Source organism: Ursus americanus, chromosome 13 (assembly GCF_024610735.1).
Source record: "Ursus americanus isolate L20-20 chromosome 13, mUrsAme1.1.p, whole genome shotgun sequence".
Lineage (NCBI taxonomy): Eukaryota > Metazoa > Chordata > Mammalia > Carnivora > Ursidae > Ursus > Ursus americanus.
Window position 1 is genome coordinate 69,905,406 of NC_142139.1, and position 19,814 is coordinate 69,925,219.

The following is a 19,814-nucleotide window of genomic DNA, read 5'->3' on the forward strand; positions in this document are numbered from 1 at the left end:
CCGCTTTTTCAGGTTAAACAACAAAACAAAAACAAAAAACAAAAAAACAGAGGCGTCCAGAGGTTCTGTGACTTTTCCAAAATCACATTCAACAAAGGAAGAGCCAGGACTTCGGATCCAGACTTTCAGTGGAGGGCCCCATGGAAAGTGCTGGTTACTTCATTTATTCAGTACTATTTGTTGAGAGACACAGCATTCTTCCATTCACAAAACTTGCCTTCTCCAGGGCAGAAGCAGGTAAAAAATACTCATGTTGGATTGTGATATGTGTTACAGAGAAAAATACAGCAGAGCGATTGGAGTGAGAGGTGCTAGGTGGGCATTACAATTATGTTGGGGGAACACAGGGAGCTGTCCGAGGGCCTCACTGGGGAGGGGGCTTCGTACAGATGCAAGAAGTGCTGGAGCCAGTCCTATGGACATCTGGGCAAAAAGGAATACCAAGTGTAAGGCCCTGGTGGTGGCCATCTAGAACTATTCAAGGAGCCACATGAAGCCAGAGTGGCTAGTGACAAATGTGGAAGGGGGTCAGCTGCAGGAAGAAGGGGAGAGAGCAGGACTTATGCTGGGCTGCCAGGCCCTCTCCCTCTGCCAAGCTGCCTCTCTTCTCTGCCCTCAATGATCCCCCTTCCTCCACTTGGCTTCCTAATCCACCCCCCTCCCCAGCCAGCTGCCGTCTTCTTAACCTTGCTTTCATGTTCAGAGGCAACTGATGATTCCTAAACCCCAGCTTGGTCAAGGACAGAAAGAACTGCCTCCTTCAAGAACCACAGCCCGAGAACCGTTTCTCTTCCTGTGGCCATTTGCCTTGGTGCCAAGTCCCTGACAAGATGGGTGACTCTTTCTGCTGCCCAGTCTCACAATGGGAATCTCCTTTGGCCTCATCTCACAGAAATCGCTCCTCACAAAGCCAGCTTCCTCCTTCATCTGTGGCTGGCTTGGCCATGTTTCCTGCCTTGGCAAAGAGCTGGTGATGGCCAGGTTCCTCCGATATGGTCACATTCTCGCCCTGACTCCGAGCCCTGAATGTGCAAAATGGGACATTCCTGAAATCACTTGATCTACTATGGTCCTCACCGTGAGCTCAGTGTCCCAGGATTGTTACAAATCTTGGTGCTGTGACTTTATCTCTATATACTTGTCTAAGCAATTTCATCTAGGAAAGAGAAATTTCTTCCCTCCATCTTTCTTTGGTCTTCCATGTCATGTCTTTCCAAAAGCCCCCCCCCCCCGCAGTCCTTGTCTTTCCCTGGCAACGTGACATCATCCAGAGCCTCTTCCCATTTCATTCATTCATCTGTTAATTTAGCAAGCCTATAGGAAGCCAGGTATAGTGCCTGTCTGCAGGGTCAGGGGGAGTGGCAGGCAGTACAAAGATGAACACCAATGGGAGACCATTCCTGCCCTCGAGGGTCTTCCATTCTGTTGGGGGAGAGGGAGACCCATAAACAGATGATTTCAATACATTGGGCCTGGCGTCATGTAGTGGTGGTCCCTGATCGAAAGATACCTAAAGCAGAGTCCGGCGGGAAGTGGGGGTCGAGACAAGAGTTAGAGGGAGGGGAACTTCCTGGAGGATCTCAGAAAGTCCTCTTCCATGTCTCTCAAAATAATGAAACCAAGGTCCTGAGAACCCACTACATGCCAAGTGTGAGCTAAGGTCTCTTCGTAAATTATCCCTTTGGACTCTAGGTAGAGTGGCTCCACCCCGGGATGCTCACCTGGTGCTCTGTGGGGCTGCTCACTCTCTTGTCCTTTTCCCCAAGGAGGAAAAGAAAGTCCCAGTGGCCCACAGGCCCCAGGAAACAGCATAGCAGCTTGGCATCTCTGGAGCATGCCCAGCAGGCTTGGTGGAGGTTGTCCAACCCAGATGACACTTCTCCGTGTTACATTCTGGTTGCTTCTTCTTGCTACAAGGCAGACTTTTCCAGGGTTGGGGGATCCATCTTCTGACTCTCCTTGGTCCACACAGAGCATCCCTCCAGCTGACCTTCCTGCCTGTTCCTCGGTCCAGGCCCTGAGATGGTGAGCTAGAAGCTGCCCCACATCCTCTTCTCTTTGGGCACTTAGAATTCTGCATCCACAATTCCAGAGACAAACCTCTGCCTTTCTCCCCTCAACCTACCCACCTACTTCTCCTTTGCTACTGGTTGAAGAGCTCAGGCCTCTCGGCCAAAAGACCCAAGCTATAGCTTTGGTCCCCGCATTACTCTTCTCTCTGTGTTAAACCAGACCAGACCAGACCAAAAGATATGAGATAGACCAAGTCCACCTCGTGACTTGGCCAAGCCTCTGTTCTCCCATCTCCCGTCTGTAGGGAGTATTAACTCCCATTCCACAGGGCAGTTGAGAGGTCCACTGCAATGTAAAATTATGAAGGCGAGCTGTCCTGTCCCAGAGGCCTGAAGAAGACTGCTGGGGAACACTCTTCCCTCTACAGGTGAATATCCCAGGCAGACATTCTAGGCAGAGCTGGGAGCCAGGTCTGAACTCAAGTCACTCTTCTTAGTAGGTCAGATTGGAAAACCACACAGGACCCAGATGGTTCAGAGGTGACAGGCCTGGGAATGATCCCTGATTCCCTGTTAGAAACTGTACCTTCTGGGTCTAAGGGTGCTGAAATGTGCATCCAATGAGGACACATATCATCAAACAGCTGTATACCCCTGGGACTCGCAGACAGCTCTCCCGTGCCACACCGGGAGTTAGGAGACCTGGCTCCTGATCTCGATTTTGATATGAGGACAAAGCTGTATGACGTTTGCAAAGCCATAGTCCCCCTCTGTGTCTTAAAGTCCCTGTCAGAAAAGTGGGTGGTGCTAGTGGTAGAGCCATATGGCACCTCAAGCTTGGCTCTGCAGAGTTCCAGGACCATCCCCTGTGCACACAAGATCCACCCTTCCCCCTCATAGCTGGAGGGCTGAGCCGGGGCCCGCAGGGGCAGGAAACAGAAAAGGCCTCAGCTTTCGTCCTCCTGGGCCCAAACCTGATCCTACTTGCTGGTGCTCAGAAGTGCTGGCCTCGTTCCATCCCCGATGACATCCTGGGCCTCTCATTCTCTGGCCCAAGCCAAATGTGTGTAAGATGACATTTGGTGAGGTCCCCTGGCTTGGGGTCTCGGCAGTGGCCTGTGGTGCACGGATCAGCCCCAGGCCCATGGACTAGAAGGTGCCAGAGGGTGGCTGGCCCCTAAACCGAGCCATTGTCCCGGGGAGGGAGCAGCAGTCGTGGAGAGCTCAGAGCTCCGCCTTTGGGCCTCCCACCCTGAGAATTCCTCTGTTCTAGGATATTAGCCCCAAAGAGCTTCTGCCTCTCCTACAGGGGCCTAATCTCAGTAGAGGCCTCCCAAGAGGTCCTGGAGCCTCATTTCTTCTTCCCATCCCCAAAGAAGAAGTGTGCTGCTCCCCATCCTCCTCCCAAACAGGCTGCCCGGAACCATCGGCCCCTCCCCGCCGCCGTTTCTCCCTTATCTGGAGCATCGCTCTTCCACCCTCCCTGCACTGGAGCGTCTGCTGGGTTACCCAACCATCCCTAGGTCAAGCCTGTGTCGGATGGGTTGAGTCATTATCTCCATCTCCTCCCCAGCCCTCCCTCCCAGGTCCCAGGGCTTGGTCTGGTTTAGCAAGCTGGGAGGGAAGGCTCCATCACTTCCATGTGGGTAGCCTCCAAAGCCCCACAGGCCTCTTGGGACCAGGATTTTCCTGGTATTTGGCCGGACTTTGTCTTCCCTGGAACAGTGCCTCATGGGCACTCCTATGTCCTCAGCACTACAGACCGCTCAACACCAACCAGACCACCCAACAGATGGCCTGAGTGTGCTTCCTGCCCATCTCTCCACCCCAGCTCCTTCTCTGGCTAGTCATGGAAACTCGGACACAGCAACTAACCTCTCTGGGCCTCGGTGGGCACTTCTGTAGGATGAGGTAATAACGCTGCTCCCGCCTCAGGCAGGACACCAGCTTGGCCCCCTCCCCAATGCCTCTTCCAGTTCCCTTAGGTCTGCTTGTCCTTTCCTCTCTCTCACCCTTGCTCTAGAGCACCTCGTCTGCCACGGTGGGGGCCCCTAGCTCGCTGTGCTCCCCTTCCTCATGCACCAGCCGGCCTTGGCTCCTGCCTCTCTCCCTTCCACACCCCTTATAGCCTCTGCGGGCTGGCCTATGAAAGTCTCCAAACAAGCCCAACCAAACCCCTGAGAATAGGCCTCCAGACAAACCTCCTCCCGAGGTTCAGACCACAGCTTCCCTCCGCACTCTCCCCACATTATCCAGGGAACCTAGAAGCGATGGAGCATAGCCCCGTTTCTCCCCAGGACAGGAAGGTGGGCTCCATACTCTCACACAGCCTTCCCACCCTGGCTGGTCCCTGGGCAGTCCCCTCTGTGCGGCCCTGCTCGCATGACCCCCATCTTTGTGCCTGCCCTGCACACGCATGCACAGCAGCCCCGCTCCGTTCTCCCGCAGCCCAGGCTCCCCTGCTTTCCCTCCCCCTCTCGTTCTCTTTCTGTGCTGTGCTCCTAGAACACACCCTCCCGGCCCACCAATCCTACACAAGCCACTGTGCCTTACAAGCCTCGGCTCCACAATTTCCCAGCCTGCCTTTGTGGGAAGGGTCTTTGCGATCTGCCTCCTAAGCCCCTCGCCCCTTTCCCCAGGAGGAAAAGCAGCCCGAGGCCCCAGCAGCACCGGCAGCCCCTCCCCAGCATCTGGTGAAGGGACCAGAAGAAGGAAGCACTGTCGGTTCTTTTCCCTGAGACTCCTAGATTTTGCACCAAAATGCAGGGTGTGCTCCTGTTTGCATTTTTTTTTTTTGTTTCCTTTCTGAAAATAACCATGAAACTATCATTTCCTCCCACTGCCTTTTCCCTATCTTATTTGGATTAGCAGAGTTGCTGGGAGAGGTGGTTTGGAGCCACTGGCAGCCTCCTTCTCCGACCTGGGTCCGGAGGACTCACAGGTGGCTTTCAAGCAGGTGCAGCCAGAGGGGCACCAGGTCCCCCAGTGGGGAGGAGAGGAACGCAGACACTGGGCACCACGGAGCCCTGTGACTCCCTCAATCAGAGACCTCCTGGAAACCAGGTTTCTGCCCCGCCTTGTCCCCAAGTTGGCAAATCCTGGGAACAACTGTGCCCTGGTTTCCCCTTAGCTTCTGGGTGTGGGGGAGGGGCCAGCAGCCCAGGCCCCCATCCTTGGCCAACCGCAGGGGAAGCCGTGATGGTTGCATATTCTCCCTGTGAGGTGAGGGTGAGCAACACAGGAGAATCTGTCCTTATATAAGAAGGAAAATGGGGTGCACGCTGGGGGGCATATTCTCTCTTTCCATTTGGTTTCCATCCACGCCTACTCCCCGCTCAGCCATTCTAGGCATTCACTCTGGTCCTCCAAGAAGCAAGCCTTGAAAGACACCAGACCCAGGTCGGGGTGGTGGATCAGAGAGGCCCGCAAAGGAGCCTGCCGCACCTCTACCCAAGCGCCTTCAGTTCCAGCCCACTTCCTGTGACTTGCCTGAGAAGCTGGGTCCTCAAGACCTCCCCAGCCGTGGAGGGAGGCCCCAGCTCCGCCGGCCTCAGGCCCTCCCTCACATCTCAGGTGGGGACAGCAGTTCAAAATGGCAGCGCTCCTGGCCCTGACTCCCTTCACAAGGCTTGGGGCCCCAGCTCCAGGATCCCAGTCTCCCAAGTCCACAGCTGCCTGCCTTTGTGTCTGGTTGAAGACCACCCGATGGAAGGTCCCTGGGGTCCAGGAATTGACCATGCCCTCCAAGGCAAGGGATGCCTAAGGTTGGAAGAGGAGCTAAGGCCTGGCAGCACCCAGACCTCGGCCTGGCCCTCTGGGGCGGGGGGCAGTTTGTGCCCCCAGCACCCTCCGCACCTTCCCTTAGCCTCTCTCCCCTGCACCGTGTGCCTTCCTTGGGCATTCTCTCCTGATCCGTCCAGAGGTACAACAGGCCAGGACTGGAGGTACGCTGGCCTGGCCTTGGTGGCACTGCTGGTCCCTCCCACAGGGCAATGAGACCCTTTCTACCTGCCGCTCCATGCTGGGCACCACCTTCTCAATGCGCAGACTCGCGCTCAGGAAGCCTGGAGGAGTGGTGTCTGCCCCATCCACTGACCCGCTTCTCTGCGCTGGCCTGCTACCGGGGAGACCTCATCCCTTTCTTTGAGGGTCCTTGACTGCCCCAAAGGCAGAAACCCTGACATGACGCCGTCTCTACCCCCACAGCCCTTCCGAACGCATCCACCCCACACACCCCTTTGCTCCTGCCCCATCTTCTCCAGCGGGACCCTTCTCCTCCCCCACTCCCTGTGCCAGGCTGAGCTGCTGGGCTATTTGGGGCTTTGGCTGGCCCGGCAGTGTAATCAGTGCCTCGGGATAATTGCCACCTGCCCTGCCGGTGTCTGGGGGCTGTCTCGGCCACAGCAGCAGGGGGCGGACACTGGGCAGCCAGGCCCACAGCGAGGTCAGGCTAGGGCAGTCTTCCCCACTCCCTAGATCTGCTCTCATGCATGTGGGACCTGCGAGGATTCCCTAGGAAAGCCATGCCTTCCTGGGGGCTGTGCTTCCCTGGGGTACCCTGTGGCTTCAGTGGAGAGGGGAGGGCTCTCCCAGCCAAGGGATCAAAGTCCTGAGTCCAGTCTATCAAGCGCCATCGGCTCAAAGCCTGTCCTCCCCGTACTGCCATCTGATATCAGTGGGTCCCCCTTCCGTCTTCCTTCTGGGCGACGCCACTGCTGGAGCACGGGCTTTGCAGCAAGAATGACTTCTGTTGGACTGTCTCAGGCTCTCCTGTGGCCAAGCCCACCAAGCCTCATTGTCCTCCTTTGGGGAGGTGGCAAGGGTTAATGAGATGGCATATGAGCGAGAGCCCATAAATGCTAACTCCCTCCCCTCTTGCTACTTTCTTTTCTACTCCAAGGCAGTTTAGATAAACCTGGTTTTAAACGAGGCCAGTCATTGTCACTTGGCCAACTCTATGACCTTGGGCAATTGGTTCAGCCTTGGTTTTCTCACCTATAAAAAGGGTCCTGAGGGGAGCTGCCTCATCAAGTTACTGTGAGGAACACATTGTCTCGGTGCACCAGGCTGGCTCAGTCCGCAGAGCGTGTGACTCTTCATCTCAGGGTTGTGAGTTCGACACCCATACTGGGCGTAGAGTTACTTAAAAATAAAACCTTTCTTTAAAAAACAGAATACATTATTGAATACATGTCAGATTCTTCACCCAGCGCTCAACAATGATGGTTGTTGTTATGGACAAGTGCGAAGAGCAAAGAATGGGCGTGGGAAGCATCAGGAAGCCAACTGGCCACACTCAGGACAGCAAAGCCTGAAGGGACACACCAGGGCTGAGGGAACCAACCAGATAGCAAGCCCAGTGCCTGGACCGCCCCTGTGGCGGCTCAGGCCCTGAGGGTGTGGGGGACTCCTCCCAGGATTTCCCCCTCTTGCAACCCCCTTTGCTCTCACAGAGAACACCAAACACTTGTGGATATTTTATTTTTTAAAGAGAATCAGCGACGGCAGAATCACAACGAAGTTGCTTCGATCTTGGGAGATGTAGAAATAAAATTGTTTCTTTTTCTTTACTGATATAATCCAAAGGTTATTTGTCCTAATCCTTGGAATTCTTAACGTATCCATGAGTGGCTAGCCAATTGCAGGGCCATTCAGACAAGTTCCTTCTCGGGGTGGAGCACCGTGGTGGGGGTGGGTGCTGACCTGAAAGAATAGGACTCACGGGGCCAGCCTGAGTCCGCTGCAGCCCAGCTCCATCCCTCCCTGCTTCAGAGCCTTCCCCAGAGAGGTGCAGAGCTCCCATCACTGGCACCCAGGCCAACAGGACAGACCAGGAGAGCGCCCTGGCTCTCTTGCCCCATCAGCACCAAAGCAGGAACAAAGGCCACCCGGCGTACCAGATACTGCCCCCTTGAGGATGCAGAGGAGAGAGCATGCTAGCGTGTAGGACATGGGAAGTGGGCCCCATTCCCATCAGCAGGAGCTGCTCAACCCCAAGCTGAGCCCAAGGCAGCAATTCTTTAGCCCCTCCAGCGCCTGGGCACCAGCCCCATGTCACAGCCATCGTGGGCTCCATCATCCTCTTCAGCCACCAGTGCCCCACCTCAGGAGCTGTGTCTTCAGTGACTTCCCTCTGACTCCCCCTTTCCAGGTGTACCCTGGACCCACCTGGAGGAACAGGCCACCTGGAGCCAACTCAGACCCCAAGGAGCATGGCCTCGGTGTTCCTCCTGCCAGTTCTCTTTCCAGTGGCACCTCCTATTATGGGTTGAGCTGGCGGCGGGGGGGGGGGGGGGCGCTGCCCAGCCTGGAGGAGCAGCCCTTGGACCGATGCCCTGGACACATGTTGTCCAGGGGGATTGTTTTCCCTCCTGGGTGCGCTCTTTCTCACTCGCGACTCCTCCTTGGCTTCTGCGAGCTAATCAGGGAGAAGGAGGGGGAGGAGGGGGATGCTGCTTGCCTTCCCCGTTATCTGCAGCAATCCACGGTGACTAATGCTCCCAGTTGGTAAAAAGGCAGTGTAATCAAAACACTTTTTTTTTTAGTCCTTAAAGTTAGTCATTCTCCCAGAGTGGAGGAAAAAAAAGCCCACAGCAGGCACCATGAAATGCAAGCTGAGAGGCTCACGCTGCGGGTGGAACTAAAGCATTGGCCATGGGAGCTCCTGTGGGTCTGAGGCTCGGGCCTTCTTCCTCCCAGCCCTTGGCTAGCCTTCCTGCACACCCTCCTTTGTTCTTGCTTTCCTCGACATCTGGGCTGTCTGATCCCTGAAGGACTTCCATGCCAAGTCCAGAATCTGCCCTTTACTGTCACCCTGCCAGGTGCTGCCACCTGCTGGTCCTGAGCTCACCAAATGGGAGGAAGCATATAAAAGCTCCCGGGATGAGGCTGAGCCCTGAATCCCTTTAGGTACCTGGTCTCATGCTGGCCCACCCTCCAGCCCCAACCCAGCCATTCAGTGTCCGTGCTCCTCCTATCGCCAGCTGTCTGCTTCTCCTTTCCACTTTGCCTTGACAGAACTATAGGTTGTCAGAAGCAGGAACTTCAGGAGTCAGCAGTAAGAGGTGGTGTACCACAGTGGCAAAAAGCATAAGGCTCAGGGCCAGGTGGCCAAGGTGGGATTCCATCTCCCTACTTACCATCTGTGCTTTGTCCTGATCACAATAATAGGACCAACTTCATAGTGTCATTGTAAACAATGAAAACGGAACCACTTAGAACAGTGCCTGGCATATTGTGAGTGCTCAGTTATTATCTCATAATAAAAATAACAACGACTAAATAATAAAGTAGAATGTACCTCCTTAGTCATCCAAGGCAGACATTGCTCATCAATCAGAGAACTTCCCCACCAATGGCAGATTCCCCAGAATCCTCAATAGTACTCCAGGCAGCCAGGAACAGGAACAAGCAATTCGAGATGGCAAGTGGGATGGCACCCATTTGCCATCCCAGACCTAACCCAGACTCTTTATGTTACAGTCAAGAAAAATGAGATCCCAAGGATGGAAGAAACTCCCTCAAGCTACTTGAAGACAGAGCTGGGGTCCGGACAGCTATTCCTGGCCCTGACTGCTTAGCCAGCCCAGCGTCTGACTCGTCATTTTACCCTGACATTTGAGCCATTAAGGTGTGCTTCCCACTGCTGGAAACTTTACCCACATATCCGCCATCTTCTCCCACCCTTACTCCTCTCCCATGTCCTTGGCCCATGGTTGCTCAGGGAACTGTGTTGTTCTGAGGCATCTTGCTGAGCAAATGCAAAGCAGAGGGAAGTAGGCAGTGAAATGATATAGAAACCTGAGGGTCTTGGTCTGAATTTATGCTGCAGGAACTTCCCGGGGCACAAAGACCTGCAGGGCTGCAAGGGAGCTTGGCCCAGCGACTCAGGCCCCTGACAGTCAGTCCCTTCGGTCTCAGCCCTTATGTTGTAATGAAGTCCCTAATGACCCAGCTCCAGTTCTGGAATCCCTGCTCTTAGCTGATTAGAGGCTGGCATGGTGAAAGAATCAGAGGACCAGCTCTAGACCTCTGTGTGGGGAGGGCATATAGGACAAGCCCAGAGAGGAGGGTCAGTGGGGAGCGCCTGCTTACCAATTTCTGAGTGGAAAGCTCCAAGGAGAGGTGAGTGGTATGGTGGCAGAACTGGTTCTCTGGCAGCTTTCCCTCTGGTACAGAACATTGTCCACCCAAGCAGATCTCTGCCACCTGAACGCTCTTTGAACTTAGGGCTCAGACTCTGGGGGAGGAAGCAGTATTCACCTCTGTCTGAAGCTCCTCCACTTTCAGCCTCCACGTCGAAGCTGAATTTGCTCCTTTTCCATCCCTCCCCTGAAGGGGCAGGATCAACCTGACCTGCATGGCACTGTCCTTTGGTTCCCAGAAGAAAGACATAGCTCCCAACCCTGGGTCTGCAGACCCTGCAGCTGAGTTTTCTAAGACAGTGGGAGGTGTTTATGCTGCCTTGTGTTCAGTTCTCTAGGGATCAAAGGGACATGGCATGTCATGCTCATGGAGGAAAGCCTGGGAGCCCAAAGGACAGTGGGGTGCCTGGCCGTCCATCCTCAGCCTGGCATACCTCAGGCTGAAGAAATGAGCCACAGAGAAGGAGTCAGAGCAGGCACTTTCCAGACAGACTCCTAGAAGACCAGCATTCTCTCCAGGACCCTCAGAGATCCTGCTGGCCACATTAAAGAGCCAGGGTTGGAGGTAAGCAGCACAAGCCCTACTTGGGCTTCATGCTGAATCCTCCCCCCTCCCCCCATCCCCACCCCCCTGCCTTGAGATGTCACTAATTCCTCAGAGCTGCTCATTTCTCTCAGCTTGCCTTCTGTTCAGGTCCCACCCCACAGACCTCCCCTATTTTCCTATATCCCGAGGACCTCTTCAGTCAACAAGACAGTCAACTTAAAACCTCAAAGTGTTGGCAACTTTGGTAATATTATCCATCCACTCATCTTCTGGACAAGGGGACCAAGGTTCAGAGAGGGGATGTGACTTCCTGAGGTCAGTCCTAGTGTCAAAAATGGAACCAGAGCCAGGACTCCTCCAGACTCTTAATCCAGAACTCATCATTCTTGTCCTATGGGGTATGTCTGCTGCCCCCAGCCCTGAAACAGACCTTACCTGGGATGTGGTGGTTGCCTAGGCTGATACTTTCGGAAATTCTTTAGCACTTTGGGGCAATAACTAAGGGACACAGAGCATAGGGAAAGGAAGAAGCAGGTGGGAGAGCCATCCACAGGTGTTAAAATGCCAGAATGTTCATCACCCACAGCACCCTTCATCCAGCCACCACACCTTGTACAAAGCAGCAAGGACTGTCCCTCCCTTTGCCTACTCTCTGTCCAGGCTGCCTTTCGGTGACTCCTCCTCCTCTTTATTCTTCAGGCTGCTCTAGTGCTCACTTCAGCCTGTTTCCTGAGGTTTAGCATGGTGATGAAGCCGATCTGTGGAATGCACTCGGGGGCCCGCCCTCTATTGGAAAACCTCTGTTGAGTCAAACCTTAGACTCTAAGCGATAGAAACGGAAAACACAAACGAGGGACCGTCTCCTGTGGACAATCCTCTGAGTGCCTCTGCTCCTCCTGACCAAGCTGTCAACTCTCTCCTGGGAACTCAGAACAAGTAATGCACATCTTCTGTTCAGTGGCTTAGCTGCTCTCCAAATGACCCGAAAATATTTGAGATCCATTTGAAGGAGGAAAATTCCCAGAGAGAGGGCCCTTGTGAGCCCAGTAGTTACCTGCACAGGCCTTGCTGCCTGCTTTTCTCTTCTAAAGTAGGGAGGTTCTTGGGCGTGAGGAGAGCAACATGGACCAAGACCCCAGGCAGGACTAAGGCCCCAAATTCTGACTTTGGGAGACCCAGAATGAGCTGCTTGCCTGAAACTCAATCCCCTTCTCAGCTAAGACAGGTTTCCTCGGCCTGGACTCTCTTCAGCCCTTATCGTGGATTCACCTGGCTAGCCTGAGTTGCCTTCAGGACTTGACTTACACATTGGCTTCTAGAAGCCATCACTAAAACGCACGTGAAGCTTGCAGGAGCCCTTTATAGGCAGCCACAGCGCCCTGTCCTTCCCCGTCATATGTGATTACTTTGTTGCCGGTTACCTCTCCCTCTAGGTAACTAGCTCTGGGAGGGAATTAGGGCAGGACCCATACTTCTTTTTCAGGGCTGCAGCCTTGAGGTTAGCACAGTTACTGGCACATTGCAGGAACACAGTGAATATTTGTTAAATGACTGAATAAAAAGAATGGGACCATTCACATCATTTGGGTTCTGTAAAGGGGAGCAGAGGGAAGGACTGGAAGACATGGAGCAACCCTTACTCTTTGTTCTCTTTCGTTGGGTAAATCTACAGAACATTGCCAACCCTAAAAGCACCTCTTTTGTAGTCAGAGCCTGTGCCATCTTGAAGAAGAGAACAGATCCATTTGTGTCTTTGTAACAGGTAAGGCATGTACAGGGTACACAATTTAAAAGATACAAAAGACCATACGGTGAACGTAAATCCACCCCCCACCCCAACTTCCCGGCTCCCCAAGTGACTCCTTCCCCCATCGACAAGGACTGCTACTGTCTCTGGATTAGAAATTTCTTTACAGACAGAAAAACTAAGGCAGTAACAAGGTTAAGAGGCACGTGTAGTAAGCTAATGAGAATTTTACAAGTCAGTATCTCAGGCAGGAAACGCACCCGGGGGGTCCCCACGCCGCCGCCACAGGCTGAGCCCGTCCTAAGGCAAAGCATGAGGTCGAGGACCCGGGCCACTGCGCGGGACGCCCACCGCCGCGGAAGGGTTAACGCCCCGGGCCCCGCCCGGGCCCCGCCCACCCCCGCCTCTTCCGGGCACAGAGGGCGGAGTGTACGTCACTTCCTGGAGACTGGCTGAATCCGGAAGTGATCCCTGAGGACCCAGTTTCGGCGGAGGACCCCGGTGGCAGGGCCAGGTTCGGGACCATGAGCTGGTGAGTGAGGCCCGGGCGGCAGAGCCGCTGGAGCCGTGGGCCCGCCATGCGTCTTGCCCGCGCCCGCCTGAGTCCCCTCGCCCGCGCTGCCCGCCCTGCCCGCACGGACCCTCCGCCCTTGGTCGTTCGAGGGCCCTTGCTCCGGTGCTTTCCCGGAGGCTTCGTCTCTCGGCAGGACTCACCGGGAGATGGGGCGGGGGATTCCCTTGGCTTGGGATCCCGCGTCTGTTTCCTGACTCTTTCTGTTACATGGAACCGGGGCCCGTCTTCTCCCAGCTGCTTGGAGTGAGGAAGTTTCCTGTTTCCTCCTCTTGTAAATTCGTTGAGGTGGAGTAAAATGCCTTGTTTCTCCCGTAGCCCCAGAGCCGTGGCCCTCACTCTGGCAGCCTGGACCCAGTTCACTGATCAAAAACCCACTCGCTTTCAGATGACTAGTCTTTGCACCACTTAACAGTCTTCAACAGACAGAACTTGCTTCTCTTTTGAAAGGGTCTGGAATTGAAAACCCACACCCACACTCCCAGTGTGGGATTGAACTAGTTTTTAATCATTTACAGGGCCATTACCCACTCACTGCTTTCTCTTGAACATCAACGTGGGTAAGCTTAAACATTATGGGAACTAGCAGGCCATGAGAAAAGACGCTAAGGAGTCTCAGAGTAGTAGAGTTACAGCTCCAGAGTTAAAGGTACGTTGCTGTATGATGCCCATAGTAGATGAAGGCTCTCAGCAGAGACTTCATAATATTTAATGGTTGATTTGTTTTGTAAGACTCGGTTTGCCCAAAGGGCCTTACCTTCAGACCCAAAGGACCTGCATATCCACAACCCCCAACCTCAGGGGGCCCAGCTATAGTTTGCTTATATGGATACACTGACCCCCAGAGATGTACTAGATGAATCAAACTTCTTGGAATCCAAGGTCCATTAGCATAGGGAATGTGTTTGCCACTCTGTCCTCCTAGTCCAGCTTGTTTCTTTACACAAAGTCGAAGTATGAGAACTAGTCGTGAGTGAATGAAGATAGTAGAATAGCCTTCAGGAAGGCTCTCGCAGGCTCACATTTGACCATTAGTGGGAACTACGCTCTGGCCACAAGGAGCTAATGTCCGTCAGTGTTAAGGACAATTCTCTAATGTAAAATTTAGACCATTTCTGTCCCCTCTTCCCTCCTGCTTCTTAGACAAAGATTGATGGGCAAATGTCAGACAGTTGGTGCCAACACGTGAGGAAGCCCGGAGCGATGCCCTAATAAGCCCCGGCAGGAGCTGCTCCTTTTCCCTCCACCTTGGCTCCAGGAGGCCTATAGGGGGCTAGAGCCTTAAAGAGTTGACTTTCCCATCTTGTTATAACCTAGTTAGTGATGAGCAAAGTGATAATCCTTCAATTCCCTTTCCTAGAGGAATTACTTCCTTAAAGTGTAAGCCTGGATCCCCTGACCTTATGATATAGATGTCCTCTTGCCAGGCACATCTGGAATCTTTGGAATTATCTTGCTTAATTTTTCAAGGTAAAAACCAGGAAGTACAAATGCTTTGTATTGCTTAGGTTGGCATTTGCGATTTTAAAAATCAGTCTTTTCTTCACAAATCAGAAGAAGAACAGAGCAGACACCAGGGTAAAAGATTCTCTTGGTGATCTGAAACATGCCGTTTCCACCTGTCTTGAAGAAGGCTTTTTTTCTGAAAAAGTAATAGCCTGTTTCCTAAGGCCTGTCAGGTTGCAGCAAATTGAAATTGACAGCTAACTCTTCAGCAAAAGCTGAGATTTTTATCCTGCAGAATTAATTTACTAGTACACGTGCAGCTTGGCATCTCCTTGGACTGAGGGTCAGAACCAAAAGGGTGGCTTTGTCCTTCAAAGCTGACATTCCTTTTTCTTCCTCTGTAGAGGGCCTCTACGTCATCTCTGACGTGGACCCTGACCCTGTCTCCCTGAAGGGGGAGCAGCACCGGCGCCTGGACGCACAATCACACTCAGTTCCTGGCTCAATGGCTGGCAAAGGGAGCGGGGCTGGGTCCTTCTGATTCGCTCCTGGAGTGGTTTTCCTGCTCCCAGAATGAATCCATCCATTCATCCGAGACTGGAATTCTCAGTGGGGGAAGAGACCAGAGTGACGTAGGGCCATCATAGGAGGCCGATGCTCAAGGTCAAGTTCACCAAGCACACGGGGTATGCCGGCCATCATTGAATAAAGCCTAGGGGCATGTAGCCCATGGTCCCCAGAGGGTAACCATTGTTCTGGGCTAGGCTGGGCTTTCAAAATGTCACAGTGAGAAATGTCCAATATTGATGCCCTTTGCACACTGTGGACTTTGCATGGAGAGTGAGAGGTCTTTGTTCCCTGCTTCCTCTGTGCATGCAGCCCGCCCACCCCCTGTTTGTTTAGTGGTACCTGCTGCCTTCCTGTACCATCGGCCCATCCATTCATCCACCAGCCACCCACGTGTCTTCTTAGCTGGTGGTCCAGTGGTGTGCCCTGCTAGCAAGAAGGCGTTTGATATTCACATCTCAGGTCACTGATCCACCATTTGGGCCTAAGTCAAGCGCTTCCCTCTCTTCTCCTGCTTGTCTTCTTCTCTCTCTTCTTTTGTCTGTGTCTTTATTATTGTATGGAGGGAGAATTCAGTAGAATTAAGAATATAATCTGCTTTATCAATCTGGTTTATCTGTCTCCAGGGATTGTAGCCTTCTCTGGAACCACACACCTTGATGCTCTTATGCTTAAGTGACCAGGGAAAAGAAGGCCTGCAGGAAATCTTCCTCTACTAGGGGTCTGGAAGTTTGACTCAGAACAAAGGAAATTAGGGTCCGTGCAGAGAAATGTGGCTGGGAGTTAGAGGAGTGAGTTCGGGTTCTGGTTCCCTCCTTCACAGCATGGCCTAGGCAGGCATTCAGCCTTCCTCTGTCTTGTTTTCCCCACCTGTGACATGCAGTGGATAATCCCCGCTGATGCTGTGCCACCCAAGCCTGTTGTGAAACCCATGGAGACTGTGATTGTTTTCGGACTCTTCTGGGCCCTTCTACCTCTCTCTGCCCCTTAAATATTGGAATCCATCCTCTCCCTGCCCCCATGTTCTCACCCTGTATGCCCTCCCCATCATCTTCAGGATAAAGGCCTGACTCTGGGCCACGGCTTATAAGGTCTTCCTGGACCTGGCTGTCCACCTTTACTCCTGTGTCTAAGGTTTCCCTGGCCTCTGGTGCCTCTGCCCCTCTGTATGCACTGTTCCTCTCCCTGAAATGCCCTTCCCTCCCGCCTCATCCGCCAGGCCGACATACCCAGAGTCCGGGTAGACTTCACCTCTTCTGAGGGTCTTCCCTCAGCAGCCCCCCACACCCTGCCAAGCCGAGTCGGGTGCCCCTCCTCTGACCCTCATTAGCATGTGTACTTGAACTGTTGGTCTACTTGTCAGTAACCCCGCTAGTCTGTTCATGACCGAGAAAGGGACTGTGTCTTGGTCATCACTGTATCCCTAGCAGTGTCCCCAGCAGTCGTACATGGTTACTGGATGTATGAACGAGCACTGTTTTTCCATTTCCTGACTTGCCTTAGCTCAGGAAAAATTTTCAGATAAAAACCGTGTGGAACCTATAAGCCACTTCCTGAAACAAAGAGCGTCTAAGAGTGCTGTCGTTAAATCGATGATGGAAGAAGTGGCTTCAGAGCCTCTCAGAGACTGATTGTTCTCCCCTCCCCTCTTTCCCCGTCCCCAAACTATCCTCTCCCGTGCTGCATAGAGCGCTTGTAGTACTTCACATCCTTCCAAGGACCACAGATGTGTCCCTCTCCCGCACAGACTGCGTGGGGGCAGGACCTACACCTTCTTTAGCTTTGTGTGTGTCTACTGTTTGCACATAGTAGGTACCTCATCGGTAAATGTCAAATGAAGTGAGTGAAATATAAAAAAAGGAAGGTAAACTGCTGGGCGAGACCCAACCACGCATTCTGTTTCACACATGTTCGCAGTGGAGCCTCTTTTCCCTTTAGTGTGGCCCTTACCGTCGTACATTTGTATAGTGCTCTTAACTTTTCAAGTTACTTTCCCCTCCATTATCTGATTTCGTCCTCAAATGTACCCTCGTACGCAGTGCAGGCCTTCTTACCTGCCTGTGACAGCTTCTCAGAACTCACTCACGGAATACCTGGCCGAGTTAGAGCTAAAATCTGCAGCTCCTGACTGTTCTCTATGCTTGAATGGAGACATTCAAAAAATGGAAGGCCAGGGGCACCTGGCTGGCTCAGTGGGAAGAGCACGTGACTCTTGATATGGGGGTCCTGAGTTCGAGCCCCCTGAGTTGGGTGTAGAGATTACTAAAAAAAAAAAATAATTAAAAAGAAAAGAAAAAAAAGGAAGACCGTTCTGATTGGGCCCCGAAGGAAGGTATTTGACTTTGCTGGCACGTGTGGCCACTACCAGGGGGGTAGTGAATTTCAAGGAGTTGCTAGTTCTCACACTTAACGCGATGGGGGAAGTCCCGTGTCGGCACACATCCAGGTGTTCTGGACCCTCTCAGCTTCTTACTCTGAGGCCTCTCTGCATCGGGCAACCTTCCCACTCATTTCTTTAGACAGGCCGGCCTCTCCCCAAGCTTTTTCCTCTTCTGTGGAGAGCATGGTCGTGCCGGACCCTTTGAGGAGCCTGTGTGATTCTGTAGTTGACGTAGCTTTGGGCACCGTCTTGCTTCAGCTGTTTGTAATGGGAGGGGAGGGGACGTTTTCCACATTCGGAAAGCGCCAAGCGTGTTGAATCCCACAGCTTCTTCGTCAAAGATGTTTTCTTCTGTTATACTCTTTATGTACATGTGTTGGGGTAACTTCAGAGTTGGCAGCTAAGCTATTAGAGTTCCTTCCCCTGAACCCGTTATTTCGGTGGCTAATCCATTAAGTAGGGCCCCTTTTGGCATGTCACACCCAGATTGTGCTCCATGACTGTGTGTTGATTTAATGCTCCCTGACCATCTCTACTGTACAAGGGCCTGTGCTCCATGTTGGGGGACATTGAAAAGGCCGTAAGAACCAATGCCTGTCTCAGCCAGCGTATGGAAAGCTCCAGAGATTCACAGGCATGGCAGCTGATCACTAAATGTTGGTGTGGCATCGTCAGGAAAAACTTCCGCCGGAGGACGGGGTGTGAGCTGAACCCTGACTAGCAAGCATGCAGTGTTTCAGTGAGCAGTGGAGGGAGGGGTCCAGGGTAGGAGAGTGGCATGGAAAAGGTGCGTGCTGACGGAATGCCTCAAGAGTATTCGGCGTGGTTGGTCAGGAGACCGGCTTGGCCTTAGCGACTAGGGCTTTGGGGGGAGGCTTGGTTGATGACGGCGGCACTGTAGTCAGGGCCATGTTGCCAGTGCTCGCAGTGCCTCACCAAAGAGCCGAAACTGAGCTTAGGCTTTTCCAAATGGAAGGGTTTTGAGCATGGAAGTGGCATGGGGAAATCAATGATTTCATCGGATTAGTTTGGCGGTGGTCTGTACGAGAGCTCAGAGAAGAGGAAGAATGGAGCCAGGGAGCTAACGTGGACAGTGGCTTCCAAAATTTTTTGACCACAACTTGCAGTCAGAAATGCCTTTGATATCGCAGCACACCTACAGTTATACTTCAGATAAAAGCTTCACCTGGTATGTGTGATGCACTCGCTATTTTCTGTTATGTTCTATTTCATGTTGAAAAGAATGGTGTACTTCGTTGATCTCATGACTAATTTTGATAGGTTTACAGTGGGATGATGTGTAGCAGCTCACATGACTGATGCGGGACCCCAGTTAGAAAAACACTGATCTAGGAGTTAATTGCAGGAATTCAGGCTGCGAGCCAACACCTGTGACTCCAGCCAGCTCAGGATAGTGTTGTTGGTTGATTTGGTTTGCATGGTTTCCAGCCATGTGCTTTATAAGGACTTAATCCATAGACGGGAAAACGGTCATCACTTTATAGGAAGGAAAGCCCCAGTGGACAAAAGCCTATACCGAGATGCTGGTTTATTAGTAATCAGGGACAAGCAGATGACCCCAACAAGATGCCATCGCACAGCCATCCGTCTGGCAACAATTGTAAAGTTTGGCCACGCCAAGTATCTAAGGATGAGGAACAGTGGGAACTCGCACCCACTGGCATCCGAGGTGCAGGGTGGTATGGAGAGTGGTGATAGAAGTTGATACAGGCACTTCGGAGATTTGAACAGTACCTGTGGCGGTTGGAAAGGTTCGCACGGGCTCACGCAGAGAATCTCCTGCACTGGGGCCGAGGGAGGCCGTGGGGAGGGGAGTCGCTTCCTTGTCTGTAGACGTCCGGCCTCTACAATGTGGTATCCTTATATGAGGAAACGTGGAGTCACTAAAATGAGCGAAGTAGAGCTGTGTCTGTCAACATGGACCAGTCTCAGAAGCAAAATGCTGGACATAAAAAGTTAGTTTCAAGGTGATACATTCAATATCGTACATTCACATACAGTTCAGGCCTATAAAACAATACTGTGTTGTGCTTCCGGATTTAAACGTATGTAGTGAAAGTCTGGGAATAGTACCTACTAAATGCAGGGCAGTGGCTCCCCGCCAGGGTGAGGAGGAAAGAGAGAAGAAGATGGAACCGGGCTGTAGCCCTCGGGGGGCTTCGGCAGTGTCCCGGGGCTGCATCGCTTTAGAGTAAGGTCTGAGGCAAGTGTGGCTCTGTGTTAGAACCTGATAGTGTTAGGTGAACGCATGAGTATTTATTCTCTGTAATGTTCTGAATGTTTCCAATAATTGATCATAGTTTCTCTTAACTTTTGTCATGCCTGGCCTGACTGGCATCGCGGCTAGGGCTGACCTCACTGTTCATAGCAAGAGAATTA

The 19,814-nt window shown here is 52.8% G+C and overlaps 1 protein-coding gene and 1 long non-coding RNA gene across 4 annotated transcripts in view; one reads left to right on the top strand and one right to left on the bottom strand.

Annotated features, from left to right (window-relative positions):
* LOC123777374 (uncharacterized) overlaps positions 1 to 13,231 on the bottom strand; it is a 73,547-nt gene extending 60,316 nt beyond the window's left edge. For both annotated transcript variants that reach the window (XR_015726548.1, XR_006775639.2), the window contains exon 1: positions 13,165 to 13,231. This is a non-coding gene — a long non-coding RNA (uncharacterized LOC123777374). The remainder of the gene's footprint in view (positions 1 to 13,164) is intronic.
* The window catches only part of BIN3 (bridging integrator 3), a 42,340-nt gene continuing 35,367 nt past the window's right edge, over positions 12,842 to 19,814 (top strand). Inside the window, exon 1 of one of the 2 annotated variants that reach the window (XM_045773997.2) lies at positions 12,842 to 12,982. In XM_045773997.2, the coding sequence (XP_045629953.1) occupies positions 12,975 to 12,982 (8 nt within the window). In that variant the 5' untranslated portion in view covers positions 12,842 to 12,974. The remainder of the gene's footprint in view (positions 12,983 to 19,814) is intronic. The other variant, XM_087866623.1, reaches the window with a different exon arrangement.